This window comes from Triturus cristatus, chromosome 11 (genome assembly GCF_964204655.1).
Source record: "Triturus cristatus chromosome 11, aTriCri1.1, whole genome shotgun sequence".
NCBI classification, from domain to species: Eukaryota; Metazoa; Chordata; class Amphibia; order Caudata; family Salamandridae; genus Triturus; species Triturus cristatus.
Genome location: NC_140594.1, coordinates 136,620,257 through 136,647,269, shown reverse-complemented (window position 1 = coordinate 136,647,269; position 27,013 = coordinate 136,620,257). Strand labels below are relative to the sequence as shown.

The window sequence follows — 27,013 nt, the reverse complement described above, 5'->3', positions numbered from 1 at the left end:
GCCCCTGTGAAACCTGTGAGAAAGTGCAATACTCGTCATGTACATTGTTATTCGCAAGTAAATAAGTCCTTTACTAGTAATCCCTAGAAATATGTATTAAAGATCTAATAATCCAGAAACTCATCTCAAGCTAAAATATTCCTGTGGTATTCCATATGTACGGGAAAGTGTATGCACTGGTGTGTGAGGAGTATGACATATCTATGCTATAACCAACACACATTTATGTCCATTAGACGGTTTACTGTAAGTTTTGAGCATGGGATGTTTCTACTTTTGTCGTGGAGGTCTTCTGCTGTCCCAGTTGACCCAGACAGGCTGGGAGTCAATGAGTCGAGGGGTGCTGAGTATCACCTCTGCTTTGGTGCGGGTGCAGCATTCATTGGAGATAAGTATGGCTTTGCAAAAGCACTATGCCACTTTACAGAAGGAGTAAAAAAACAGGTTTGTGGGCATATCTTATGCCATCTTCCTGCTTGAGACAGATTCCAATAATTGAACCTTTCAGAATATCCAGCAGCCATTTCAGCTGGGGGAGCAGTGCTGTTTAATGACTACATGTCTTTGCTGAGAGATTCTCACCGGACCTGCTACTTTGGAGTTTTGAAGATTGTGTAGAAAATGACTCTCACTCTCAAATTAACAGGAAGGACATCTACATTAAAAAGCTGTAGAAATGTCAGATATTTTTACACGAAGAGAGGGTTAAGGCAATTCTGAGACCGTTTGTGTGTTAATGATACAGAAAGATGAGAGAAAGAATACTAAAGAGAAGAAAAGAAACTGCACTTTCCTTAAAAAAAATGCTACTCCTGAGGTGCTGCAAAACCGCATTCTGAGAGGAGGAGAGGTTACTGAGGAACAAGTTACTTAACTTCGGTAATGCCTTATCTGATATTTAGCCTCTGATTCTTTACCTTAGAATATTCCCCAGGTGTTAGACTGGATTTGGAAACTTTTTGAGTAGTACCCCTGTGCGCCAATAGGTGTCATTTATTGGCTCTACGCTGGCCGCGCTAGAAGTGACGTTCGCAGGCATAAAAAGGACCCACCCCATCATCACCACATTTACACACCAGAAGTACGGAGCCACTAAGTCTGCTGATGTGCCGGTACTGGGGACCTCAAAGGGGTCACCCTACAAAGAGAAATCCATTTGCTGAGTGGAGAGGATGGGTGGGTCGGTACAGAATCTGCAGCAAGTTAGAGTCTCTACCAGATAAGGCGTTGCCGAAGTTAAATAACCTGTTCATCTAAAAAAGACTTCTAGCTGCAAATTCCTTACCTAAGAATAGATACCCATGCAATGACTGCCCAGAGGAGGGTCTGTGAACTGATTTAGACTAGGAAGTCCTGAAGGATCGAAACTGACAAATTGCCCGTCACCAAAGACCTGACTTTCAAGGCAGTGGTGATTGGTGAATGTGTGCAGAAATGCCCATGTTGCAGCATGATAGATATCCACGACAGGGACTCTGCTCTTTGCTCTGGCCTACTGAGCCCTCAGTGGGCTTCTTCTTGGTCAGTGCATAGCAGAGTTTAATGCAGAGAACAATCCATTATGAGATGGTCATTTTCTACACAGACTTTCCTTTCATTGCCCAGATCAACCCAATGGAGAGTTGATTGTCCATCATGGACTCTTTTGTATGATCAATGTAGAATGACAACACTCTTTTTGAGCCCTGGCAGAGGAGTCTCTCTCCTTCCTTGGAAGATTGATGTGGAGCAAAGAAGGTAGGCAATGTGATGTTCTGACCTACGTGGAAGTGTGTGACGACCTTTGGTAAAAAGGAGGCACGTGTTTCGAACCACTTTGTCTGGTATAAAAAGATGTGTAATGAGGGTGCACAGACGGTGCTTGCAGTTCATTGATCCTACTAGCCTATGTTATGACCACCAGAAAAGCAGATTTTTAGTTGAACTGAGTGGACAGTTATGCCTGGGCTCGAATGGCGAGCATCAAGAATATTGGGACGATATTTAGGGCCCATTTGGCATAATGAAGGTCTTTGGTGGGAACAGATGCCCGAGTCCTTTCATGAAACGAGTCACAAGTGACTTAAACAGGGAGGGTTGATCTGGCAACCCCAAGAAAGAAGAGATGGCTGAAAGGTAACCTTTAACTGTGCTCAAAGCAAAGTCTTTCCTTACTAAAGAGAGAATGAACAGTAACACCTAAGATAAAGGGGCGGAAATGGGATAGACTTGTTTTGAGGTGCACAATGATACACATTTTTCCCACTGGCAGGCATATGCTGTCTAGGTTGAGGGACGCCTGGCTGCCAGAGTAACATTACAGACTTCTGAAGGGAGGTCAAAGACTGTCAGTTGCCGCTAGTTTTTGCCCACCCGCCAATGCAATCAACACAACCAGTGTTCATGAGGGGTCAGGGGCTTCCGGGAACATCAGCCAAAGGCGGCGAGCCATGGCTGCTATTTTAGCATAGTATAAAAATGGACCCATCCCTAGCGCAAACGTAGTGACCGCGTCTTGGTAGGTAATGATCCTATTCCCTCGGTAGAGATCAGCAAGCATTAGACAGCCCCCTCTTTCCACTTTCCAACAGACATATCCAGTTCTATTTGAGAGAACTGGGGCATACTCCAGATATCTGCCTCCAGTACATAAGGTACCTTTTTGATCAGTAGCCTGACTATTCTATCCCATATGGTGCCCATGAGTCTGATCAACGGGGGTTTTCCTCACCCGAGTCCTAGCCTTCCTGAGCAACGTCCCCAGCCGTCCCCTAGCATAGGAGCCCTCTAACAAGGCACGCTCCCAGGATGGATCTGTGTCCAGCCACGCTATTGCATGCTGCAGTTGGGATGCGAGATAGTAAAGCTCTAGGTCGGGAACTTTAAGGGCCCCCTTACACCATTGTTGTTTCATCACTTCCAAGCTTACCCTGCACCTCTTTCCGTTCCACAGCAGCTGGAGAAGAAATCTGTCCAAGTCCTGGAATATCCTATGTGGTATTTCATAAAAAGATCTCTGCATTGTGTACAAACACCTGGGTAGCACCACCATTTTAATCAGGGGAATTTCTCCCATCAGGGACAACTTGAGGGTGTTCCAGAATGTTATACTCCCCTGGAGGCCCCTTATTACCCTGCCCATATTGTGCTCATCGAAGGTATCTATATCCCTCGTCACGCGGATCCCAAGGTATCCCACTGGATTCAGTTACCACGGGAGTCCTAACTCCAAGGCCTGGGATTCCACCACTGTCTGGTCTATGGGAAACAATTGCGATTTCTGTTTATTAATACATAAACCCGAAGCTTCCCCAAACCTCCCCAATGTGTTAAGCAATATTGGCACCGATCGGGACGGGTGGCGCAGGTAGACTAAGGCGTCGTCTGCGTACAGAGACACAATATGTTCAGTTTGACCTATTGTGATGCCATGGTCCTGCAATTCCATCCGGCGAGAATATGCCAGTGGCTCCATTGCAAGGGCAAACAACAGAGGAGACAGAGGACATCCCTGTTGTGTGCCCCTCTGAAGTGATATTGCCTCTGATACAAACCGTCCCGTGCGGACTCTCGTCTTGGGCTGTGTATAGAGGAGTCTGACCCAGGCCACAAACTCCGATACCAGTCCCATTTTAAGGAGGACTTGCCCAAGGTATTCCCAGCGGACCGAATCGAAAGCCTGTCTGATGTCCAAAAGCGCTAGCGCGCTCCCTTCCGCGCTGTCCCCATGAGTCTGAATTACATGTGCAAGGCGACAAATATTTCGGAGCGTACTCCTACCGGGTATAAACCCCGATTGATTCTCATGCACCAACTGGGGGAGATACAGGAGCAGCCTACTGGCTAGCACCTGACTGATAAGTTTAAGATCAACAATCAGCATAGAGATGGGTCTGTAGGAGCTCGGTAACGTCGGGTCCTTCCCGGGCTTCTGAATCATCACTATCGGTGCATCCCGCATTGAACCGGGTAATACGCCTGACTCCTTTGCTTCCTTAACAAATTCCAGCAATCTGGGAGCCAACAGCCCTTTATATGCCTTATAGAATTCGGCCGTTAGGCCATCCATGCCTGGCGATTTAGCAGTTTTCAAGTGGGATATAGCCGCTTTGATTTCCTCTTCCCTAATGGGGGCTCCCAGTAGGTCCTAGGCCTCAGAGTCCAGGCCAGACAATTTTACATCAGCTAGGAAATTCGATAAGGAGTGCGTGTCGGGGGACTCCTGGGGATCATTGTAAATCTTAGTTAGATGGATCGCGAAAGTCTTATTAATTTTGTGTTGTGTATATGCCATTTGCTGACGGTCAGTTTTAATTTCCAGGATCGTCGGGGTTGTGTCTCCATATGAATTAGCCGTGCCAGGAGGCGACCGGCCTTATCGCCATCTGCTTCTACTTCTATTTCTATGGTATTTATCTAGCGTATCCCAAACCTCCCGTACCTTTTGTCTTTGTGCTGTTCATTTGGCAGGACCCTCCACATCAGTGGGGAGTGCGTTTTCCAGTACAGCCAATCTTGTTCCTGGTTTTGCAGATCTTGCTCCAGGACCGTTTTAACCCCGGTTTAAGTGGACATACATGCCCCCCTTATGACCACCTTCATGGCATCCCACACTATACCGTTAGCACTAGCGGAGTTCCAATTAACATCGAAATACCCCTGTAGCTCCCTACCAATTGCGTCTTTAGAAACTGGGTCAGTGAGTGCTTCGGTATTTATTCTCGACAGTGGGATCCTAGATCTTGGCCTACCCAGAGTATACACTATAAGTAACGGGGAATGATCTGATAAGTATCGTGCTAGATACTGTGCTTCCTCAATTCTGTTCACCATTGCCGTCTGTACAAAAAAATAGTCCAGTCTGCTATATGTGTTTGTTGCGGGTGTGTGACCAGAGTATACTTTTTGGGAGGGGTTGTGATGCCGCCATACGTCCACTAAGTTATAATTGCTTACCATTTGACGCATAGCCTCCCTGGTTCTAGGTTTAGCTGTGGGTCTGGGGGGTTGCCTATCTAGGGTGCCATCCATGGCTCAGTTGTAGTCCCCTGCCAAAATCAATTCTACGTCTGGGGTGAGTTCCACCAGGCCCAAAACCGACCCAGGAACCCACCGTCATCACTATTTGGGGCATATACATTCACCAGGCTGACCTTTCGTCCATCCAGTGTCCCCTCTACTATAACATATCATCCAGATGGATCAGGGGTAGATTACCCTACTTTAGACTGGACTCCCGGCGCTACCCATATCAATGTGCCCCTGGCAAATCCGGAGTACGATGGTGCAAACAACTGGGCTCTCGATCGCCGTTGGACATATTTAAGGCAGTCCCCCCCACAAGGGTGTCTCTTGAAAGAATGCTACGTTCACTTTATAGCGCCTAAGGTATACGATTCGAATCCTTTTACTCGTACTATTGAGACCTCTAATGTTCCACATTATAAATTTATATTTCTGACCAGTGTCTGCCATGTTTATAGTAAGGTATAGTGCTTCGGTCTCTCCACCCTCCGGGGGGAACCTTTACATATATTCGGGCAACTACCCCGGTTGGACTGAGTGAAATCTCGGGACATCCTCTCAGTGAACTTCCGGTTCTAAACTTGGTAACCAAACAGTGTAAACTCAAACGTCCCTCCACCCCCTCCCTCAGGCAGTAGGATCGAACCCCCAAGGTGTAACCATTATCCAAGGAGTCGGGACTCCGCTCCCACATTACAGTTCCCCCCTCCTCCCACAACCACAAGCAAGGGACTCACGTCTGAGCATACCCTGCCAACTTATGGCAAACAAAGCAAAAACCAAAGGAAATGATGGACGGAGTGTTGACCATTGCAAGCACTCACCCCCAGTCAACTGATCTGGGTTTAATCCATCACCGTTCTTTAGCCCACTCTGCCACCCCAGTTCAGACAGTTCTTGGCAGTTCGGGCTAGACTGTTCCCATGAGGCACAGGGTCAGACTGATTTGCATATGGCCTTGTCTGAACTGGGGTGGCAGAGTGGGTTAAAGAACGGTGATGGATTAACCCAGATCAGTTGACTGGGGGGGGGGGGGGGAGTGCTTGCGATGTTCAACACTCCGTCCATCATTTCCTTTGGTTTTTGCTTTGTTCGCCATAAGTTGGCAGGGTATGCTCAGACGTGAGTCCCTTGCTCACTTTGCCACTGGATTCAAGCAAGCCTGGCTGAAGACGGCTGAAATGCCAGAAACCGGTCCTAGGAAGCTGGTTTCCGGTCCAGGGAAGACATGGCTTGGCAGTTCGGGCTGGACTGTTCCCATGAGGCACAGGGTCAGACTGATTTGCATACGGCCATGTCTGAACCGGGGTGGCAGAGTGGGCTAAAGAACGGTGATGGATTAAACCCAGATCAGTTGACTGGGGGGGGAGTGCTTGCAATGTTCAACACTCCGTCCATCATTTCCTTTGGTTTTTGCCCTTTTGATAGCGAACATTTTTGAGAGTCTAAGAAGAATAACGTCCGCCATGATGGGATCAGGCAGGCCGCCACGCCATGATCCCTGGCGTCGTGGAGTATCACTGCAAACGGACCTGCCGTCTCCGCCACCACCAGCCAAGGCACAGGGTCGTTCCCTTACCGCGGCACCAGGCCTCCCAATGCCGTCAGAGTCGGAGTCGCAGACGTTCAGGGTGAGCTCCGGCGTCCACTCCGTCCGTCGGCAAATACACTGCTCATGGAGGCGGGCGATCAGGATCTTCACCAGAGGGGCTTCACCACATCACGACGCCCCCGGGTGGTGTTCCCACACCTCCAAGTGTCTTGCGGGCTAGTCTTTACTCGCCGCTATGTCCAGGTCCCGCCATTTTGAAACCAGGCAGGCCACCAAGCTGAAATTGCCGCAGACGATTTCTCGGTCCACTCTGGTATCGGTGGCCCCCGATATTGGACCCACTTACTCAGGGACATTCCGCTGCCGTTGTTTTCGGGGATTGGTGTCCGGAACGCCAGGATACCGGCAGGATTATTTGTCTGGGACAGGAGCTCTGCAGGAACGCAGCTAGCCGTCCATGATGTTAGGCCACGCCCGTCTACTCTTCACTTGTCCAATGTTATGGACTGCCAGTGGAGCAGGTGATGGTGTATCCTGCCTCCCACTAGGTGCCCATAGCATCTGAATGCCACTGATGACGCAATTGCTCTGCCAAGCAAGTTAGTCGTATCCAGTTTGCAGCATATGGTGAACTTCACTAAAATCCCTGCCATCAGCAATAGCCTGGGTCAGGATGAATCGGGCCTCCTCCGAGGCCACAGGCAGACGGTATGGGTGTATCGGCCTCAAAGGCACATGGTGTTCACCAAGTGCACTGTCAGGCTGTAAGAAGAGAGCATCTTCTTATCAGAGTTGTCCAGCCTCTTGGATTCCCTATCCGGTGGAGTGTTATGGAATGCACCAGGGATGACTTTGGAGGTGGTGGCCTGGACAACTAGGCTCTCTGGGGTGAGGTGCTGGGTAAGAAAAGGGGAGTCCCCAGGAGTAGAGTGACAGTGGAAGGCAACGGTCCTATGCCCAGGAGTCCCAGTGCAGGGCTTAGCCAAAGCCCAAAGCAGGACGTCTGTAGGGGCTTCATTGTATGTGAGGACAGGAAGCTCCCGGCTACAGCGCCCCTGTCCAGACGTTTGTCTCGATTGCAACAGAGGGCAGCTGAAGGTACAGAACCTCAGCTGCCCAAGGCAGCACCATAGCAAAGAACGCCCCTTCCTCCATAGCCACAGTACAAGGAGAGATCATGCTAGTCGGTGTCTGGTGAGGTATCCAAACCATTTTCATCTGCCAGTTCATCATACCAGTTGTCTTTGGGGTCATCAAGGGAGTTAGGATAACCATAAGGGGTATGAGACCCCTCCCAATGGTCTCCCTCTACAAGCCTGTCAAAGGAAAAAGGCACTAGCCCCGAATCAAATGGCTGGTTCCAGCCAGAGTCGGGCGACGCCCATCCAGCTCCAGGTTGGAGCGAGGCATGACGATGGGGCCTGTGACCCCAGGAACAGCAGCACTGGAGCGGGCTCCAAAGGAGGTCTCTGCTGACTGGTGCTGAAAGGAAAGAAATGATGTCTGTGCTCTGGGGTGGCGCCTACATAGGCGCTACACACATCACATCCCATGAGGACAAGGCAAAGCGGAGCTGATCGACGCTACATACCGGTGTGCAGGTGCACTACTTACGAAAACTTTCCAGATCCAGTCTGATGCCTGGGGATATTTCTAAGGAAAGGAATCTGCGGCTAGAAGTCTATCAGATAACTACTGATATTACATTCTCTAGAACAGGGCAAGTGATGCTTTTAAATCTGTTTGTTGTAAACTACTTTTGTGACCCCCCCCCCATTTAGTATGAAGTCATTTTTGCCAACTACGCTAAGGACAGAGAGCAAACAGCCGCATTCACCTGTTGCTGGTTGATATTTAGTCTATGATTTAAAATTTGGAAACATTCCCTGATGTGCTCCTCCGCTGACCTGCTTATAAGTAGGGAAGAAGCTAAACTTGGCAACACATTTAAACCTGGCATCACCAAGAGTAAAACAATGGGTGAGCAGAAAAGCACAAGAATCGCCAGGGCTGGCATTATATAGGAAGGGTGAAGGAAGGAAGGTTAATCAAAAACTGGTTTGGGGCATTTTTGAAAGGCAAGGCTAGTTAGCAGACACACCTGTCCATGCACTAGCAAGAGTTAGTGAATGAAGAAGGCAAACCCTGTTTCTCACAGATCTTTGCAGATGTTGAAATATGAGAAGCATTTTTCGGATGGCGAAAGGCATGGATAGAAGTATACCATTAGTTGAGATTAAATGGTTTTTGTATTCAGTAAATCAGCAATAGCTCCTCTTTTTCTTGAGGTGAAGGTCACACTATCAATGTTTTATTCCCCTTCTTGTAATTATTAAGCCATCATGAGCACGTAGGTTTGTTGTAGAAAAACTAGTGGTGAAAAAGCTCCAGTTTGAAACGAATGCTGGGTTCGCTGATAGTTTCACAGGTGCAAGCTTAGGACTATTTTCAAAGAATGGGCAGGAAAATAATGTATTTTCTACCCGAATATAAGTTTTTTGTAATGCATTTTGGCTTTTCTCTGAGTGTAGCAGTTATTTTCGAACATCTTTTGAAAGAATCCCCATAGAATGAGGCTATCATCACTGATCAGCATGAGTCAAAAACGGTGGGGTGGGACTCGGTAATGTGCAAGATGGCTTTCTGATGATAGAAATTAGGGTGATCTTCACAATGACAGGCATAGTTTACTGAAAGATTCACTGCAACACGTCTGCTGAGAAGAAGAGAGTCAAAATCACTAACTTCTGTGCAAAGCTGCTGTCTACACCTACACCACAAACTGGAGGCTGAAGGTAGTCTTTAATAACAGTAAAGTAAGCCTTTCTTTTTCAATTTCAAGTTTATTACTCCACATTATCCAACTGTCTCCACAAATGTGATAGACTACAAAACCTGCATTTTCAATAGGGAAGATAACTTCCCACAACCTATGGAATACAAAGCACTATATCGCATGGATTCGCACTGGAAGCTGGGGCATCCAAATTGCATCACAACACCCCGTGCAGGGATTGGCTGCGAAGATCTTACACACATTCTATAGCAGGACATCAAAATAATGAAACATACTGAAAAAAATGCAATGGTAAAAATATACATGCAAAGGACTCAAGAGGTGCAAACCATCAACAATGTTGCTAGCTATGAGTATTTCTGGCACTGCACAGGAGCTACAAGAGGGTATTAAATGTTGGGGTGTGCATCTAATTCCTAGGCAAATTTTTAAAAGATTAATTGTCTAGAGGAATACATATTTATTTGCTATGTTTATCATTATTTACTCTGAAGGGGGCATTAAACAAAAAGACCATTCTTACCAAGACATTTTGCTCCCTGTCTTCCAAAGTGCACAGTATCGAGGCACACTGAACACTTTGCTGCTCTCATTGTAAGTCCAACACTGAAGCGATGTGGAATATTGTGATGCATTCGCTCTTTTAGACGGCGCCCAAACTCTGTGTTAGGGAAATGTTCACAAATTATTTAAATGCACTTGTTGGAACATCAGTTTGAGAAGTTGTAATAATAGCTAACTAATGAATGCTGTACCAAAACAGTAAAAATCATTTATGTTTACAAGGGCAATTTAGAAAAATATAATTGCTCAATTTGCAAATTAAATCTAGAACACAGATAAAGAAAACAATTAACTTTGAAAACATCTTTAAACTAAGATTAAGGAAATATAGAAAAAAATGTCAATCTTGGAGACACAATGCATTACCGAATACTTGTAAATCTGGAACTAATTTAGGGGCTACTCACTTCTGTAACTCAACATCCTATTTATTATTTCATATACCACAATTTGAATATTATATCTGTATAGTGTTCTATTCCCCGCAGCTACTGCATACGTTTTAACAGTACGCCCTGCCATTTCCACAAACTGAAATTTTCTAGTCAGATAAGAAGTGATAGGGATCATATGCCAACATCCAGAGTGGTATAGGGCTCCTGGTAAATTTAGTGGTGCTATAAAGGAAAGAGCAGGAGACACACATTTAAAGAGGCCGCAATACACTCTTCTAAGGTTTACTAACAGTAGCATAGCCTCTATTTACATTTCCCACAGAAGCTGATTACCAGACAGGGGAAGAACACATTGCTTTTGTTACGTGATATTTACTTGAGCTGAAAATCATTACATTTACACAGTTCCAACAAAAGGGCGGACTGTGACTAAGGGACAGCAATGTTACTTTGGAGCAGAATCTCAATTATCTCAAGCAAACTTGGGCCAAAGAGACTGTCTTTCTCTGGTAAACAAATGCATGTAAGGAAAGCCCTGGTCCTAGAACTCAACCTCTATCCCTATATCGTTTATTCGCCATTTGTGGGAGGTATGATGAGACATGCTTAGTGAATATGCATTCATACTCCTCTTCTACACCCTAAGAGACTCAAAAGGAAGAATAATGTTCTAGAATGACCAGTCACAAGGTTAAATTGCAAGCAGTAGATGAATGGCCCCGAGTCATGTACTTTAATGGGCCATAGTTCAGGGCTGGGAATAGTGATTCTGTTGATCTAGGGCTCCTGGCATCGGATTTCAATGTGGACAAAGATGTTGTAGAACTCGTATCTTTAATCATGAGAAAGAGGCCATACACAGATGCACATGTCCTGTACAGAAATGGTTACTCACTTGTAGTCCTTAGTTCGGCATCATATGAATCTTCAAAGGAGCCATAAACGTTAGAATTATTTCCCGGCGAGTGCGCGGACCCAGAAACACTTCATTTTAATATATTTGTCCCAAAAATTATATGCACATATGTTGAGAAGCACTTTTTGGAATCTATTCAAGGCAATATTTTCCGAACAGCAGTCAGTCCATCTCCACAAGGACTATTTCAAGATTGCACTGAAACATCTGAGGTGCAAAATGTTGACAAACTGTCTACCATTGAGGGAGTAGTGTACTCAGGGAGGCTTACATTGTAAAGTTGTGAAAACAGACTCCTATCCCTTAAAGGATCCAGGAGCTTCCCCTACCTTTAATGCATTGAACTGGCAATTGCCTTGCAGAGTCAGTAGTTTTTTTTCCTACTAATAGCAGCAAGACTAACTTTTATAGAAGGGAACTGCAGTCTGGATTGAGCTAAATGCATGACATATTGGATGATGATAACCTCTTCACATGAGACTGAGCCGTGACCATTATTCTGGTACCATATATAGAACTTTCCAATTTTAGTGCGTATCAGGCTCTTGTGGCACGATGCTTTGCTTCCTTCAGAATCTCAGTACATGCTGGTGGTCATTTCAAATGTCCACCTTCTTTAATCTCTGGGGCCATGTGGTCAAAACAGTGACGTTAAGTTTGTTTCAAATTCTTTTTATTGAAATTATTCAGAGCACCACAGTAAGAAATACATGGCGGATACAATCATACAGTAAGCAGGTCAAATGCTATAAAAATCTCACAAATAAACACTGCTTGTAAACAAGGATTCGACCCATTATACATTTATGCTGCCATGCCCCTGCTTGTTCCCACCGCTTTTATTAACAGAGCCTTCTGGGTGGCAACCCAGGTGACATTAAGTTTGGATGTTAAATTTACTCGTGGAGTTTGGGTATAAGATTCAATCAGCGAGGCAGCCTTTTGAGGAATCTGACAGACATTTCAAATAGCTCTAGATACTACCACTGCTGTGGCTAGTCTGGTGCTACGATAATCATTTTTGCTCGAGTCTTGCATAGTTACAACAGTACAGTTCAAAAAGTGGCATTGCCAGAAAAGCGTATAGTATTGTCCTTGACCAATTTATCAAAAGGGTATTGCCCATTCAACCTGGCTCAGGAACTATGGCCAAGATGTCGGACTTTTTTTTATTTCTTTTTTAGGTTTTGAGCTGTTGAGCAGCAGTTTAATAATGGAATTCATCACTCTTTAATGTTTTGCACGACCTTGTAGTTTAGCACCAACTTGTGATTTTACTCGCAGAAACTGAGGAAGTCTGCTTGTTGATTCAGAGTGCCCAGAATGAGCACTGCCCTCAATGTGAGACCTCTGGCTATTGCCCATTACCCGACTTTCAGTACTACCAGCAATAGTGATCTCAAAAGGGTGACTCCCTATTTGTTAAGGTAGTGCATGATTGTAGTATTGTTCATCTGAACTAGTATGTTGTTCATTGTCAGGGATGGACCACTCTGAGCTCTAGACAGTAGGTGATTTATCTGTTCATCAGCCTTGCACTGGCAGACATTCCAAATACACACTCTAACCCATAGGAAATACATCCGTGGCAATTGTGTGTGATGGCATTTCCTCTTGGAAAGCAACTCCAAGCAGGAAATATTGTCATTTTTCCCACTATGCCAGGAAATACAGTTCGTTTTCTCCACAATCTTATCTTTGTGGCCATTGAGATTCTAGACATTGCACCAAGGGGGGGAAACAGTAATTACAACACGGCTGTTAACACACATAGCCTTTACTGCGCATGCGTTACAATGCATGTACCGTTAACAATGATGTCCAATGGCAATACGGTGTGAAGAAGTGTGACACCATAATCATAAGTACTTCCTTTGATGTTTGGCTACAGGGATGTGTACGTATGTATCTTGCAGGTCTATTGCACACATTCGAATGCTTCTGCTTGAAATGTGGATACATTTGAAGTAGAAACAGAATAAGATTTTTTTTTTGGGGATGTATTTGTTGGTAAAAAAAACACAGATCTTGAATTGACCTGTATTCAAATTTACAATCTTTCTTATAGATTAGGAAGTAACCAGTGTACCTATGGCTTTGCTGCTGAAGGTGTTACAGCTGGTACCGGCAGTGGGGGGGATTGAACCCCTACGGAAAGTTCTGCTTTTCTTTAGCTTTGTAATGCTGCCTGTAAAACCTCTTCCTCACCTCTAGGCCTACAATCTTCAGGGTCTCCACCTCATCTTTCTTTTTAAAAAGCTCCTCCTCATGTGCAGACCAAACGAGGAGGAACCAGAGACCAGAAAATATGATATTTTTTAGAGCTGTTAAACTGAGCCAAAAGATACCTTAAAAGATACTCTGCGACTGTAGCTAATTGCAGCAGAGTCCACTGCAGATTTAGTCGCTTAGTTCGAGGCTAAGGAACCTTCTTTCACCATCTCCTCAAAATACTATTGCATATGTTGACGGAGGCCATCAATTAAGAATTTAATTTTATCCCAGATTTCCTGGTGGTATTCAGTAGCACGTGCCTTTAAAAAAACAAAAAAAATGTAGAAGCACTTCCCCAAATTTTCTTGCCTGTAGCATCTAAACGCTTACATACCTCACAAGTGAAATGGTAGTTGAGGGGTTAAGCATGACGTCGTCTGACTGAAGTGGTGATGATGGAATCTGGCTTCAGGACAGATTTAGTAACATCGCACAAGTTACTACTTGTGTAACGATATATCGGTAAGAGACATTAGTTAGTGATAGATTCCTTACCTTATAATATCCCCAGGCGTCAGACTGGATCCGGAAAGTTTTGCTTAGCAGTTCCCCTGCGCTTCAGTAGGTGGCGTTGTGCGGCTCCGCATCCGTCACTGGCGTCGTAAGCGCAGACATGACATCACGGAGAGTACTTAGGCGCCACCCATGCGTGCTGACGTCAGCTCTGTGCACGACTTTCCGCTCCAGGAACGCAGAGCCATGCAAGATACGGACCATTGGTGCAGAAAACTAGGGCCCTAGGAGGGATGACCTTAACCCTAGTAACCAGTTCGCTGAACGGGGAGGATGGGTGGGGCGGTAAGGAATCTATCACTAACTAATGTCTCTTACAGATGTATCGTTACACAAGTAGTAACTCGTCCATCTAAAAGAGACAAGTTAGTGATAGATTCCTTACCTTAGAGTAGATACCCCAGCAATACCAACCCTGGCGGTGGGTCTGCGAACAAATTACACCTGAAAGTCACGGAGAACAGAACGGCCAAAGAAGTTGTCTCTCCGGACTTGACTGTCAAGGCAGTAATGCTTGGTAAACGTGTGCAGCGAGGCCCACGTAGCTGCCTGACAAATGTCCTGCAAGGGAACACCACGTCCCAAGGCAGTAGTGGCTGCAGTTGCCCTGGTAGAATGGGCACGCAGCCCCACATGAGGCTCCTTCTTAGCCAAGGAGTAACATGCTTTGATGCACAGAACGACCCACGGCGAGATGGTTTGTTTGTTGCCAGCCTGACCTTTTTTGGCGCCCACGTAGCCAACGAAGAGCTGGTCATCCACCCGGAACTGCTGTGTACGCTGCAGATAGAACGCAAGTGCACATTTTGGGTCCAGGCGATGGAGCCTCTCCTCCTCCCTTGAAGGAGGCGGAAAGAAGGTGGGCAAAGTGATGGTCTGCCTGATGTGGAAGGGCGTGACAACCTTTGGCAAGATAGAAGGACGGGTCCTTAAAACCACCTTGTCCGGATGAACAGAAAGGAAAGGAGGTTTGGAAGAAAGAGCCTGGAGCTCACTCACTCTTCTGGCAGAGGTGATAGCTACCAGGAAAGCAGTCTTGAGAGTGAGAAGACGCAAAGGACAGGTATGAAGGGGCTCGAAAGGAGCGCACATCAGATAGGTCAAAACAAGATTCAAGTCCCATTGAGGCATGATGAACGGCACGGGAGGAAACGTGTGCGTAATGCCTTTAAGGAAACGGTTAACAACCGGAGACTTAAAAAAAGAAGGCTGAACAGGAAGCCGGAAAAAGGGAGAGATGGCAGAAAGATAACCTTTGAGAGTGCCCAGAGCAGAGCCCTACCGGGCCAAGGAAAGCAGGAACAGAAGAACTTCCAAAAGAGGGGCAGAAAGGGGATCCACAGCCTGCGCTGTGGACCATGCCACAAATTAGTTCCACTGACAGGCGTATACCGTTTTAGTGGAGGGACGCCTGGATGCCAAGATGACATCACAGACTTCGGTAGGAAGATCGAAAGCTGTCAACTGTCGCCACTCCATCTCCATGCATGGAGGTGGAGGCTGGACAGGTTCGGGTGGCGGACTGTCCCCTGCTGCGACAGAAGATCCTCCCGAAGAGGCAGACGGATCGGGGGATCGATAGCCATGCTGAGTAGCTCCGGATACCAGTATCTTTGTGCCGAATCCGGAGCCACAAGGATGACTTGGGCCCGGTCGCGCCAGATCTTCAGCACTCTGGGCAGAAGTGGTATAGGCGGAAAGGCGTACAACAGACCACAACTCTACTCGCGACGAAAAGCGTCGCCGAGCGAGTGCCGCCTTGGAAATTTCAACTCGCAGAACTGATGACATTGAGCGTTCTCTTCGGTGGCGAATACATCTAACCAAGGCTCTCCCCACTGCTGAAAGAGACCTTGCGCCACATCTGAGTGCAGACGCCATTCGTGATCCATCAAGCACAAGCGGCTGAGTTCGTCCGCCCTGGCGTTCAGAGAACCTGCCAGGTGTTGAACCACCAAGGTAATGCCTTGATGTTCCAGCCATGTCCAGAGGCGCAGAGCCTCCTGACATAGGGTCCAGGACCCCACCCCGCCCTGTTTGTTGCAATACCACACGGCAGTGGTGTTGTCCGTGAACACCTGCACCACACTTCCCCGGACAGAAGAAAGGAATGCCTTCAGTGCCAGTCGGATCACCCGAAGCCGCAACAGATTGATATGGAGCCGGGACTCCACCAGAGACTAGAGTCCTCTGAGCTCCGCCTCTCCCAAGTGGCCTCCCCATCCCAGGAGAGACATATCCATCACCACTGTGTGCTCCAGTTGGGGGAAGGGAGAGGGATCTGCCATTGACCCAATCGCGATTCCTGAGCCACCACTGCAATTGTCATGCAGTGCCCTCCGAGATCTGGACATGATCGGACAGGTTGCCCTGATGCTGCGCCCACTGGAACTTCAGGTCCCACTGCAGAGCCCGCATATGCCATCTGGCATGTGGCACTAGCAGGATGCAGGAGGCCATCAGGCCCAGGAGCCGGTGGGTCACCCTGACTGAAACCCAGGACAGAGGCTGAAAGGTCGGAATCATAGCTTGAATATCCCGGACTCACTGCTCGGGAGGATAAACCCGAAACAGCGTCGAATCCAGAACCGCCCCGATGAAGGGGAGCTTCTGAGAGGGACTCAGGTGCAACTTCGGCACGTTGATGCAGATTATATGCAGCACCCATTTGTCTGATGTAATCTCGCGCAGGGGGGAAGCTGGTGGTGGTGGGTCCTGCCACCCACCGGCGTGGGGTGCTCCCCGAAGTGGAGATTAGGAAGGCTTGGAGGCGGAAGCAGCGGGGGTGGAGGTAGACGGACCCGCACGCTGGCTCCCAGACCCGCCCCTGCGGAAACTGCAACCCCGGCCGCGCTGGGGCTGGTTCTGCACAGGCTTAGGGGACGGGCGCGCCTGACTACCTCTACCTCGGCCACGAAAGGAACGAAAACCAGGAGGGGCCGAACTCTTAGTAGAAAGGCCCAAGGACTTGGCCGTAGCCCGCAAATCCTTAAAGCGCTCCAGGGCACTGTCAGCCTTGTCGCCAAACAGGCGGGTGCCATCAAAGGGCATATCCATGAGCGAGCTTTGGACATCAGGCGAAAACCCAGTCGAACGCAACCAGGCATGACATTGTAACGCCACAGTTGTAGAAATTGCCCTGCCCAATGAGTCAGCGGTGTCCAACCCACACCGAATGGCGAACTTAGCAGCATCCTTACCCTCAGCAATTGCCTGAGAAAGGACAGCCTGCTTCACCTCAGGACACTGAGGCAACACCTGAGTAACGGCATCCCACACCGCGTGGGAGTAGCGGCCCAACAAGCAGGCGGTGTTCACCGACCGCAGCCCTAAGCTGGCCAAAGAGAACAACTGCTTCCCAAACTGGTTCAGACAAAAAGTCTCAAAATAATAGTCAAAAAGTGACTAAGGTACGTGCTCAATCCGAATCTGCTCTTGCTGGCGCGGAAAAAGAAAGAACTGACGTCAGCGCGCATGGGTGGTGCCTAAGTACTCTCCGTGGCGTCATATCGGCGCTTACGATGCCAGTGACGGACGTGGAGCCACACAACGCCACCTACTGACGCGCAGGGGTACTGCTAAGCGAAACTTTCCGGATCCAGTCTGACACCTGGGGATATTCTAAGGTAAGGAATCTATCACTAACGTGTCTCTTTCAGATAGGGCTGTGTTGAGATGGTCAGTACTTTTTGAGGAGATGTGAAGTTGCTACCTTCATTGTTGCGGAAGTAAGTAACTTCTCCTCTGCAATTTTTAGCAGACCAACTACAGATGTTTTTGGGTTTGTTCTCAGCTGAGGAGTCTCCCTGTTTGATAAAACTAGGGAATGTGGAGCTTCCAATGGGGCATTCAGCTTTATGGTCCTTCTAGCAACAACCTCATGAAAAGTGATGTCATCCACTACAAATGACACGGCGATCTGGACCTTAAGGGAGATACTTGCCACTCATGTCCTTCTGTACTTTGTGGTGAATTTGTTCTACCCCAAAGTGATGATGACTCAATAGATCTTTTTAGTGATTTTGCATGGAATCTAGGTAGATATTTGTATTTTCTTAGGAGGGGGAATGGAAGTAGGAATTTAAACCAATTGAGGCTGTGAAAGCAAAGGCAGAGGACGCAATCTATTCTGCAGTGGGTGCTCAGGAGGGATGATAGGTCTCAGAGGACAAAGTAGCCTAAGATCCTCAGGCATAAGTCTAAGTTTGCTTCTTAGTGTAGCAGAAATTGACAATGTCAAGGTGATGTGACAGCAACTAAAGCCTCCACAAATGTTGAGGTGGCATTGAGTGAGCAGACTTAATTGACCCCCAATGTCTCGACATGATGGCCATGGTGTGCTTCTTGGAAGTAGGTCAAGGAGACTCCTCCAGCCTATAATTTTTATTTAACAATGATGGTGAATTTGCCAATGTTAGATGTGATCTCTTCTGTATTGAAAGAGGATAGGTCACCTTCGTCCTGGAATGTTTTGATGCCTTACATGTGAAAGATCTTCAATGATGATGCATCAATGTCGGTACCTAATTAACCTCAGACGGTGAGCACCTAGGGTCTAAACACTTGATGGAAACATCACTACCTTTGATTACGACTTAAATTGATGTCATGTATGATGGTGACAATGTCTTTTCTTTTTTCTCGACCTTCTTTCTTTGGCTGACACTCAATTGAAGTCTTATGTGCGAGCTGGCTCTTACACTGATGGTGGTAGGCAGAATGAGTTCTCAGCCTCTTCCTTCCATACCCAGCTATCATGTGGTCCAATGTTCCCTCGTACCGAATGCCTTTGCATTCGTCTTGGGGATTTCCAGGAAAAATGTACATTCTTTAACTGAATCTATAGGCGGAAGAGAGACAATACATGAGCTTGCGGATGCCTTCTTTCTCCCACAGGAATGGCATTTTAAAGCTAAAGAAAGCATTTCTGACAATATATCTGTAAATATCAGAAGAAAACAGGTATATTTAATAAAATGATGTAAAAGAAGTGCAGTGAGTATGAAAAATACCAGATTCACTGTGAAAAAATACTTGAAAAATAGAGGTAAGACACATGTCATGTATCCTGGGATCCTTATCTCATGGGGTGGAAAACAATGACTTTGGGAGGCAAAGGAGTACAATGCATCATGGGTGGGAGAAACTCCCAGAGACTTAGAAGGACAGGAGTCTGTTCCACAACTTTACAATGTAAGCCTAACAGGCTACACTTTTTCCCTCAATGGTAGACAGTTTTTCAAACTTTTTCATCTCAGATGCTGCAATGCAGTCTTCAAATATTTCTTCAGATGGACTTTCTAATTTTGGGACAAATCTTGCGTTTGATACATTTCCAAAGGGCGCTGATCACCATAAGGACAATTGCACCTGGTGCATATATTTCTATGGACAAACGAACAAGTTACATACCAGCTGTCACTCTTTTTCTGGAGAAAACAAACTGCAGATTTCTCATTTTTAGAATATCCCCAGGTGCTAGACTGGATCCAGAAGATTTAAACAGCAATGCTCCAGTGGACCGGTAGGTGGAGCTGTGAGGCTCTGTGTTGACTTCCTTCAGCCCCAGGAGTGATGATGGTGCTCCATATAAGCGCCACCCTTGCATGTCAACATCAGTTTCTTTCTGATCATTCTCCACAACCTGAGACGCGGAGCCCAACAATCAAAGGTACCAGTGTGCAAATCTCTAATTTGGGACCTTACTGTATAGAAAAAGAAACTATTGAACATCATGGCAAGAAGGGAAGGTGGGGAGGAATCTGCAGTGGATAGAGTATCCACCAGAAAGGGCGCTGCCTAAGGTAAGTGACTTGTTCTTCTGATGCATACTTCTAATTGCAGTTTCCTCACCTTTAGAATAGCTACTAAAGCTACTACCTACAAGGCTGTGGGTCTGTGGAAATGGCTCATATCAAAAAGTCTGTAGGACCGAATGGGTGAAATGCCCTTCCCGCTGCACCTGCATGTCAAGGCAGTGGAACTTTGTGAACGTGTGGTACTCACTTCCACATCGTGGCCTGACTGTTGTCAAGGACAGGCCTGCCAGTAAAGTGGTAGCAGCCTTGGCTCTTGTAGGAATGCCCCCCCCCCCACAAAACCCCTTTGGAGGATGCTTCTTGGCTAGTGTGTTTCAGATCTCCACGCACAGCACTATCCATCTTGACAAAGTCCTTTTCTGCAATGCTTTACCTTTCTTTGTCCCAGATAACCCCTAAAAAGAAATGATAATTCACCTGATGGTGCGATTGATGCAAAAGCTTAAAGCTCTTTTATGGTCCAGCTAATGGAGAATGTACTCCTCTTTTGAAGGATGAGGCGTCTCACAGAATTTCAGTGTGGATCACCCAATGTGGGAAGCAGTCACAACTTTTGGCAAAAAGACCACACTGATCCTCAACATCATTTTGTTTGGGAAAATGTGATGTAAGGCAGCTGAACCGAGAGAGCTTTCAGTTCACTCATGCAATAAGCAGAAGTCACAGAAACCAGAAAAACAGGCTTCAAAGTCAGGAGATGTAGAGGACAGCTGTGCATTGGTTCAAATAGCATGGACATTAGGAAAATGCAGAACCAATTAAGATCACTCAGTGACATCACATAGGGTTGGGAGGAGGGAATTGGTCAAACATTTTAAAATCCTCATCACAATAGACGATTTGAACAAGGACAGCTGGTCCGGTAAACATACAAAGGCTTTAAGGCCTCACAAATAACCTTTAATGCCCACTCCAAATCCTTGTTGGCCAAGGATCAAATTAACAGGATATACAACCGTTTGGCCTGTAACAGATCAGTATTGCAGTGCCACACCAGGCTCCAAACTTGTCCCGACAGACTTTGTAGAGGGTTCTCCACAACTTCAGGTGGTAAATCGAATGCAGTCAACAGCCACCTCTGAATCCCCACATATGGCGGTACAGATTGAGCAGGTTTGGGTGCAGGACCCTGCCCTGCTTTTGACAAGACATCCTCCAGAAGAAGTAGCATGATTGCATGATAGATGCTCATGCCCCAAACTTCTGGATACCACTCTCTCCTTGCTGAGCCTGGAGGCACTAGGATGAATTGAATCTGGTCATTTTTGATATTCTTCAGACCTTGGGCATGAGAAGCAACAACAGGAAGGCAGACATGAGCCCCATGCTACCCTGTATCTGGAATGTATCTCTGTAAGAGACTTCTTGCAAACTCCAGGATGCAAAAGTTTAGAGATTGCACGTTCTTGGCGGTGACAAAAAGATCTATAGCTATGTTTCTCCCCATTGCTGGAAGACGCCCTGTGCCACCTTCGCATATAACCACTATTCAGGATTCTCTAGGTGCCGCCAGCTTAGTTTATCTGCCCTGGCGTTCAAAGATCCTGCAAGGTGGTTCACTCCCACTGAAATGCTCTGACACCGGAGACTAAGTGACAAATCCTGCACAAGACCCAAGAACCCACTCCATGACATTTGTTGCAGTACCATATGGTGGTGGTGCTGCTGTTGAGAACCCGAACCAGCCTTCTGCTTAAGAAAGTTTATAGCATCAGGCGAATGGCCTACAACTCCAACAGTCTGATTTTGAGAAGAGGTTCTGCCCGAGACCAGAGTCCTCTGATCTCCAGCTCTCTCACATGACCCCACTACCCTAACAGTGAGGCATGTGTCAAGACTGTCAGTTCGGATTAGTGCAAGAAGTGGGGTCCGCACATGTCCAACGGCGGTTGAGTCACCACTAAATATTTTTTGCAGTCCCTTCCGAAACCTGTCTGGAATCAGACAGGCTCCCCTAGTGCTAATCACACTGAGACTTAAGTTTCCACTGCGGAGCCCGCCTACGTCACCTTGCATAGTCGAAGAGCAAGATGCCTCAAAACCTCTCTCACCAAGACCCAGGCTGAAACATCGGGATCACAGCCCAAATGTCACATAATCGCAATGAAAGGCCAAAAATGTAAGTATATCTAGGATGGTTTCAGTGAAAGGGAGCATGTGTGAAAGAGTCAGGTGTGACTTCGACATATCGATAGTGAACACTAACAATGTTATGAGGTGTGCAATCCTCTTGAGGTGGTCTATAGCTGACTAGTGCAAGCCTACCATCAACAGCAAGTTGTTAAGGTAAGGGAGCACAGGAATCCCTTCAACCTCTGAAGCAGTGGCAGCTGTCAACAATAATTAATGGTGAGTAAGGTCTGGGGGACTGCAGGAGGGGTACATGAAAATACGCATTGTGCAGGTCCAAGGCCACCATAGGACGACTGATTCCATTGCTGTACCTGGGACAGTGTGAGCACCTTAAATTTGTCATTCCATGAGAAGGGTAGGGATCTGAAATAGGACAAAGGCTAGTTCCCTTTTTTGGCACAAGGAAAACTATACAGCTATCTCTATTTCCAGAGCCGGGACCCTCTTTATGTGTCCTTTGGCCAAAAGAGCCTGTACTTTTGAATCAAGATGGACAGGAGTTTCTCTACAAGATGCTCTGATGTGCATGGAAGAGGTGGTTGGTCGAAAACGAATGGCAGGGCATAGCCTTGTTGGACGATCTTGAGGACCCACCGGTCAGATGTTATACTTTGCCACCCTGGGAAGAAATGTCTGATCCTGCTCCCACAGGATGGTCATGTGCCACTAAGGGCCAACTAAAGCAGTTTTGAGGCTGTTGACATATTGGTGGGGGAAGGGAAGTTTGTTGCCCTTTGTGGCCTGTAAGTAATCTGCTTAATCCCAGTCCCCAAAAGAACTAGGGTGACTGTTGCGTGGTTGGTGGGCCAATTTTCGTAACTAGCATTGAAAATGGCGAAACTGTTCAGGATACTGTCTCGCAGGGGCAGAAAGGCCCAAGGAACAAGTCGTGGCCCAGCTTTCTTTAAAGCGTTCCAACGATGAATTGGCCTTCTTGACATAGAGGCAAGACCCATTGAAAGTTATGTCTACCAAAGAGGATTGCACATTCCCAGAGAAACCTGCAGACTTCATCCAAGCGTGACTTTGAAGCACCAAGCTAGTACCAACTGGTGTGTCCCACGCAATCAGTAGCATCTAGTCCAGAACAGAATGTATTTTGCAGCATCATGACCATCCTTGATGGGTTGAGCCAGGTTGGCCCAAAATTCCTCGGAAACTGCTGGCTAAAAAAAAGCCTGAGTTTATCTCCCTAGCAAACAGCTGGCATTGACTGACTGAAGGGCTAAACTGGCTACAGAAGACTATGAAGATTTCCTATGCTCACGGACAAATATCTTCGCCTCCCGATCTCTGATCCCCTTTCGGTGCACTTCTCACACAACTTAGAATGTGTCCCCAGCCCAGACATCAAATATGTACCTTATGCAGGTCTGTGATTGACATTTGCTTCCTGTAATCATGGCAATGGCCTGAAAAATGTTGCTTTTGGTGGGGAAATCGTTCCTTAACACACTGTGAAATGGTTTTGAAGTCGTCAAAAATTGTCACTTCCAGGGTGGGATGGAGCCAGAGCAGAGCCAAACAACTCCAAACAACTCCACCAGGGGCAGTGCAGGAACACTGCTATGAAAATATATGCAGATCAAGTCTTACGCTTGTGGAGTATTCTAAGCTGAGAAATCTAAGAAAAATCAGCGGTTAGAGGCACATTAAACCCCATTAAAAATGTAGTGCCCTGGGGTTCATGCGCTGATGTGCTCTGGTTATTCTGCTGAAGACCAAAGGCCTCACACTGATGTCTCCGCCAAATAAGCACCCCAACCCTACGATAAGTCATCCATAACAGCAGCAGGAGACTGCAGAGGGCAGAAAGGACGATCTACAATGAAGTTGAGGGCGTATGTCCACCAATTGAAAAATGCAATAAACTATGTGGAAAATATCCAACTGACTGGAGAGCTTCCCATGTGCCCCCAGAGGTATGCACAGGGCTATCAAGCCCAACAGCTGGAGAAACAGAAGAACTGGAATGCTAGTTCAGTCTGAAACATCAGGATGATCTCGCAAATGTATGCTAAATCCTTTGAAGTGGAGAGAGAGACTACATGCAAAAGGTGCCCAGGATCCCGCTAATGAAAGCAAGAGTACTCATTCTAAACTTTCTGTAAAGGACTACAAAATAGGACATACTATCCATTGAGCAGGATAGAGACATGTTAAAGTCCCGGAGACCATACCTACTTTAATTCACAGGTTGCGAGTACCGGCATTCCACAACATAGCCAAGGTTCCTATTCTGTACCAGCTCCTACCCGAACAGGGGATATTAGAGGCAGTTTATACACAAAAAACAAGAAATCAACGGAAGGAAATAAGTCAAATAGAGAGCACATGGTTTGCTTGGTCCAGCTGCAGAGAACCCTTCTTCTGCATCCAACTGATTAATTGAATCCCATCATAAATGCCATGTGTGGTAGAACACCAAGTCACATACCACCCACAACACTCGTTCTGGTGGACACTCCAACTGCTGATATTCACTTTTTGAATACCCCCATTCACCACACTGGATCTAGAATTTTTTCTCAGCATTGCTCCTGTGCTCTAGCAGGGGGCGTCATGTGGCTCAGCATCAGCCTCATCCCACCCTGGGAGTCACAATGGAGCTGCAATAAAGAACTACCCCAGCACACAAATGTCGGTTTCTTTCCTGTCAATTTTGTTGGATGCAAAGTTCAATATTTGAACAGATGCGACAGTGTGCAGATCTCTAGCTTTTGACCTTTTCACAGATCGAAAAAACTGAACATGCCTCAGAACAGTGAGGTGGGAGCAGGGTGAGTAATCTGTGGTTAAAGTCATCACCAGAAAGCAATACAGAAGGTAAATAGCTTGCTCTTCTGATGCACGAGTTACTTACCTTCGGTAACTATGTATCTGGTAGAGACTATTCTAGCCGCAGATTCCTTCACGTAGAATTATCCCCAGGCGTGAAACTGGATCCGGAAACTTTTTGCCACAGCATCCCTGTGCGCCAGGGGGCGAGGCGGCACCATGCGACACCACCTAGGCCTCGTGCGTGAGGTCAGCGAGGTCACATAAGCCCCACCCCGGCGCGCCTACGTCAGTTTTCTTCGGAGAACTTTTCGGCGCCGCATCGCAGAGCCACCAGGCAAACTGTGGGAGCAGGGGAACAGTGTGCGAAAGAGTAGAAACAAAGAATGGAGACAAGCAACACTATAAGGAGCGATGCAACACTGCAGCCTCCAAAGCCAGGGGCGGAATAAAGAACAGAGCAGAGTCCCGAGCAGCCATCCTGCCCAGCATGTGAGCCGCCTTCCCTCCCCTCCCCCGGAGACAGGGAACAAATGTAAAGGCAGGACAACTATAGCAGGCCTACAACCCACACCCGGAAATAGGGAAGGGAAGCCAGCCCCAAAACAGACAGGACAACAACAACAACCCTCCAAGCCACCCCAGCACAGAGGGCAACAATCCTCCAAGGAACAAGGGCAGGGCATGGCCAGGAGACCCCCAGACAGGAGACGGCAGACGGGCAGGGACCCCCAGCAGCAGAGGAAGGGAGGGCAGAGATTGAAGGTAAAACCCCCCCAACCTGGAGCAGCCCGAGTAGGGCAGCACAGGAGCACCATAACCCCATCCTGCAGAGAACCAAGGGAGGAAGGAACAACAACAAGATGGAGCAACCCACCAAGAGCAAAGGAATGCACTCACAAGAGACACAGCCCCCCACCAGGAGGTGGGTGCCGAGACCAACCCACAGGTCCTCGCAAAACGGGGAGGAAGGGCGGGCTGTGAAGGAATCTGCGGCTAGAATCGTCTCTACCAGATACATCGTTACAGAAGGTAAGTAACTCGTACATCTGATAAAGACTACTGGCCGAAGATTCCTTTGCGTAGAATAGATACCCTAGCAATACCCACGGGGAAGGAGGGTCTGCGAAAGGACCCCCCCCCCCAGCCATAACAGGACAGAGGGTCACACAAGTGCACCACCCAGGCAAGAGGAGCCACCCACAAGCAGAACACCACCGACCCCAGAGGGATGGAGGAAGAAGAAAAGAAGGGGCAGGGGGCCTTCACACTCACGATAGAGGAACCAAGGGCCAGGCCAGAGAGGCCGAAGTACCCCACAGCCCTTCAGGCAATAAGCCTCCCTCCAAAGCCAGGGGGAAAGCCCAGAGGGCCCAAGGAAATTAGGGAAAAAAAGGCTAGGCCACACCAGATAGAAGGCAACAGGCCAACCAGAGCGGCGCTACAGACCAGCCGCCAGAAACAAGAAAAACAGCCCAGGAAGACCGAGTGGGCAACATCTGACAAGGGAGGGCACACATAGGGTACTTTAAGTCCCAAGACATGGGAACCCTCTTTGGAAGAACTTCCGCAACCGAGGAAAACACAAAGGAGCCACAGGGAAAACACCCCGTGAACTGCTTGACAATCAGCCCAAAGAAAAACAGAAGGCCTAATCTCTGGGCCAATTCAGCTTAACAGTTCTAGCAAAAAACACACCACAGTGAACAAGGGCAGTCCAGCAGCCAACATTGCCAAAGTCCCCATAGGGAGGACTCAAGGGCCAGAAAACACACTCCACCGCAAGAGCGACCGTCCCAAGAAGGACCAGAACCAGCTCAGCTCCTCAATCACTGAGGAGAAGGGGGGGGGGAGGAGGAGGAGGACGGAGCCCCGGTAGGAACACAGGCTACTATCAAATGGGAGATCAATGAGCCTCTCCTGAATATTTTCGGGGAAGACGCCATCCCGAAGCCAAGCATGGCGGCAGAGAGAAACAGAGGAAGCCATGGCCCGGCCCAGCACCTCGGAGATGTGAAGGATAAACGCCGCTAGCTCCCGGCCATCCAAGGCATGACGGCGTAAGTCCACCTGAACAGTCTCCTGAGAAGCTGCGGACCCCGAAGACTCAACCGAGTCCCACAGACAAGAGGAGGCCCTAGCCAGGACACACAAGGGCTTCCGAGGGGAGGAGGAAGACCTGGAGAGACGCGCCGAGAGAAGTTTCATTCGGTGCTCCCACCGCGACTGCGGCTTCAACTGTTGAAACGCCTCACAATATGTGGTGCC

At 47.5% G+C, this 27,013-nt stretch overlaps 1 protein-coding gene across 6 annotated transcripts in view; it reads right to left on the bottom strand.

Moving 5' to 3' along the window:
- The window catches only part of CIT (citron rho-interacting serine/threonine kinase), a 1,313,172-nt gene that overhangs the window by 391,724 nt on the left and 894,435 nt on the right, over nt 1–27,013 (bottom strand). For all 6 annotated transcript variants that reach the window (XM_085636268.1, XM_085636269.1, XM_085636271.1 and 3 more), the window contains exon 33: nt 9,877–10,014. In XM_085636268.1, coding sequence (XP_085492394.1) covers nt 9,877–10,014 — 138 coding nt within the window. The remainder of the gene's footprint in view (nt 1–9,876; nt 10,015–27,013) is intronic.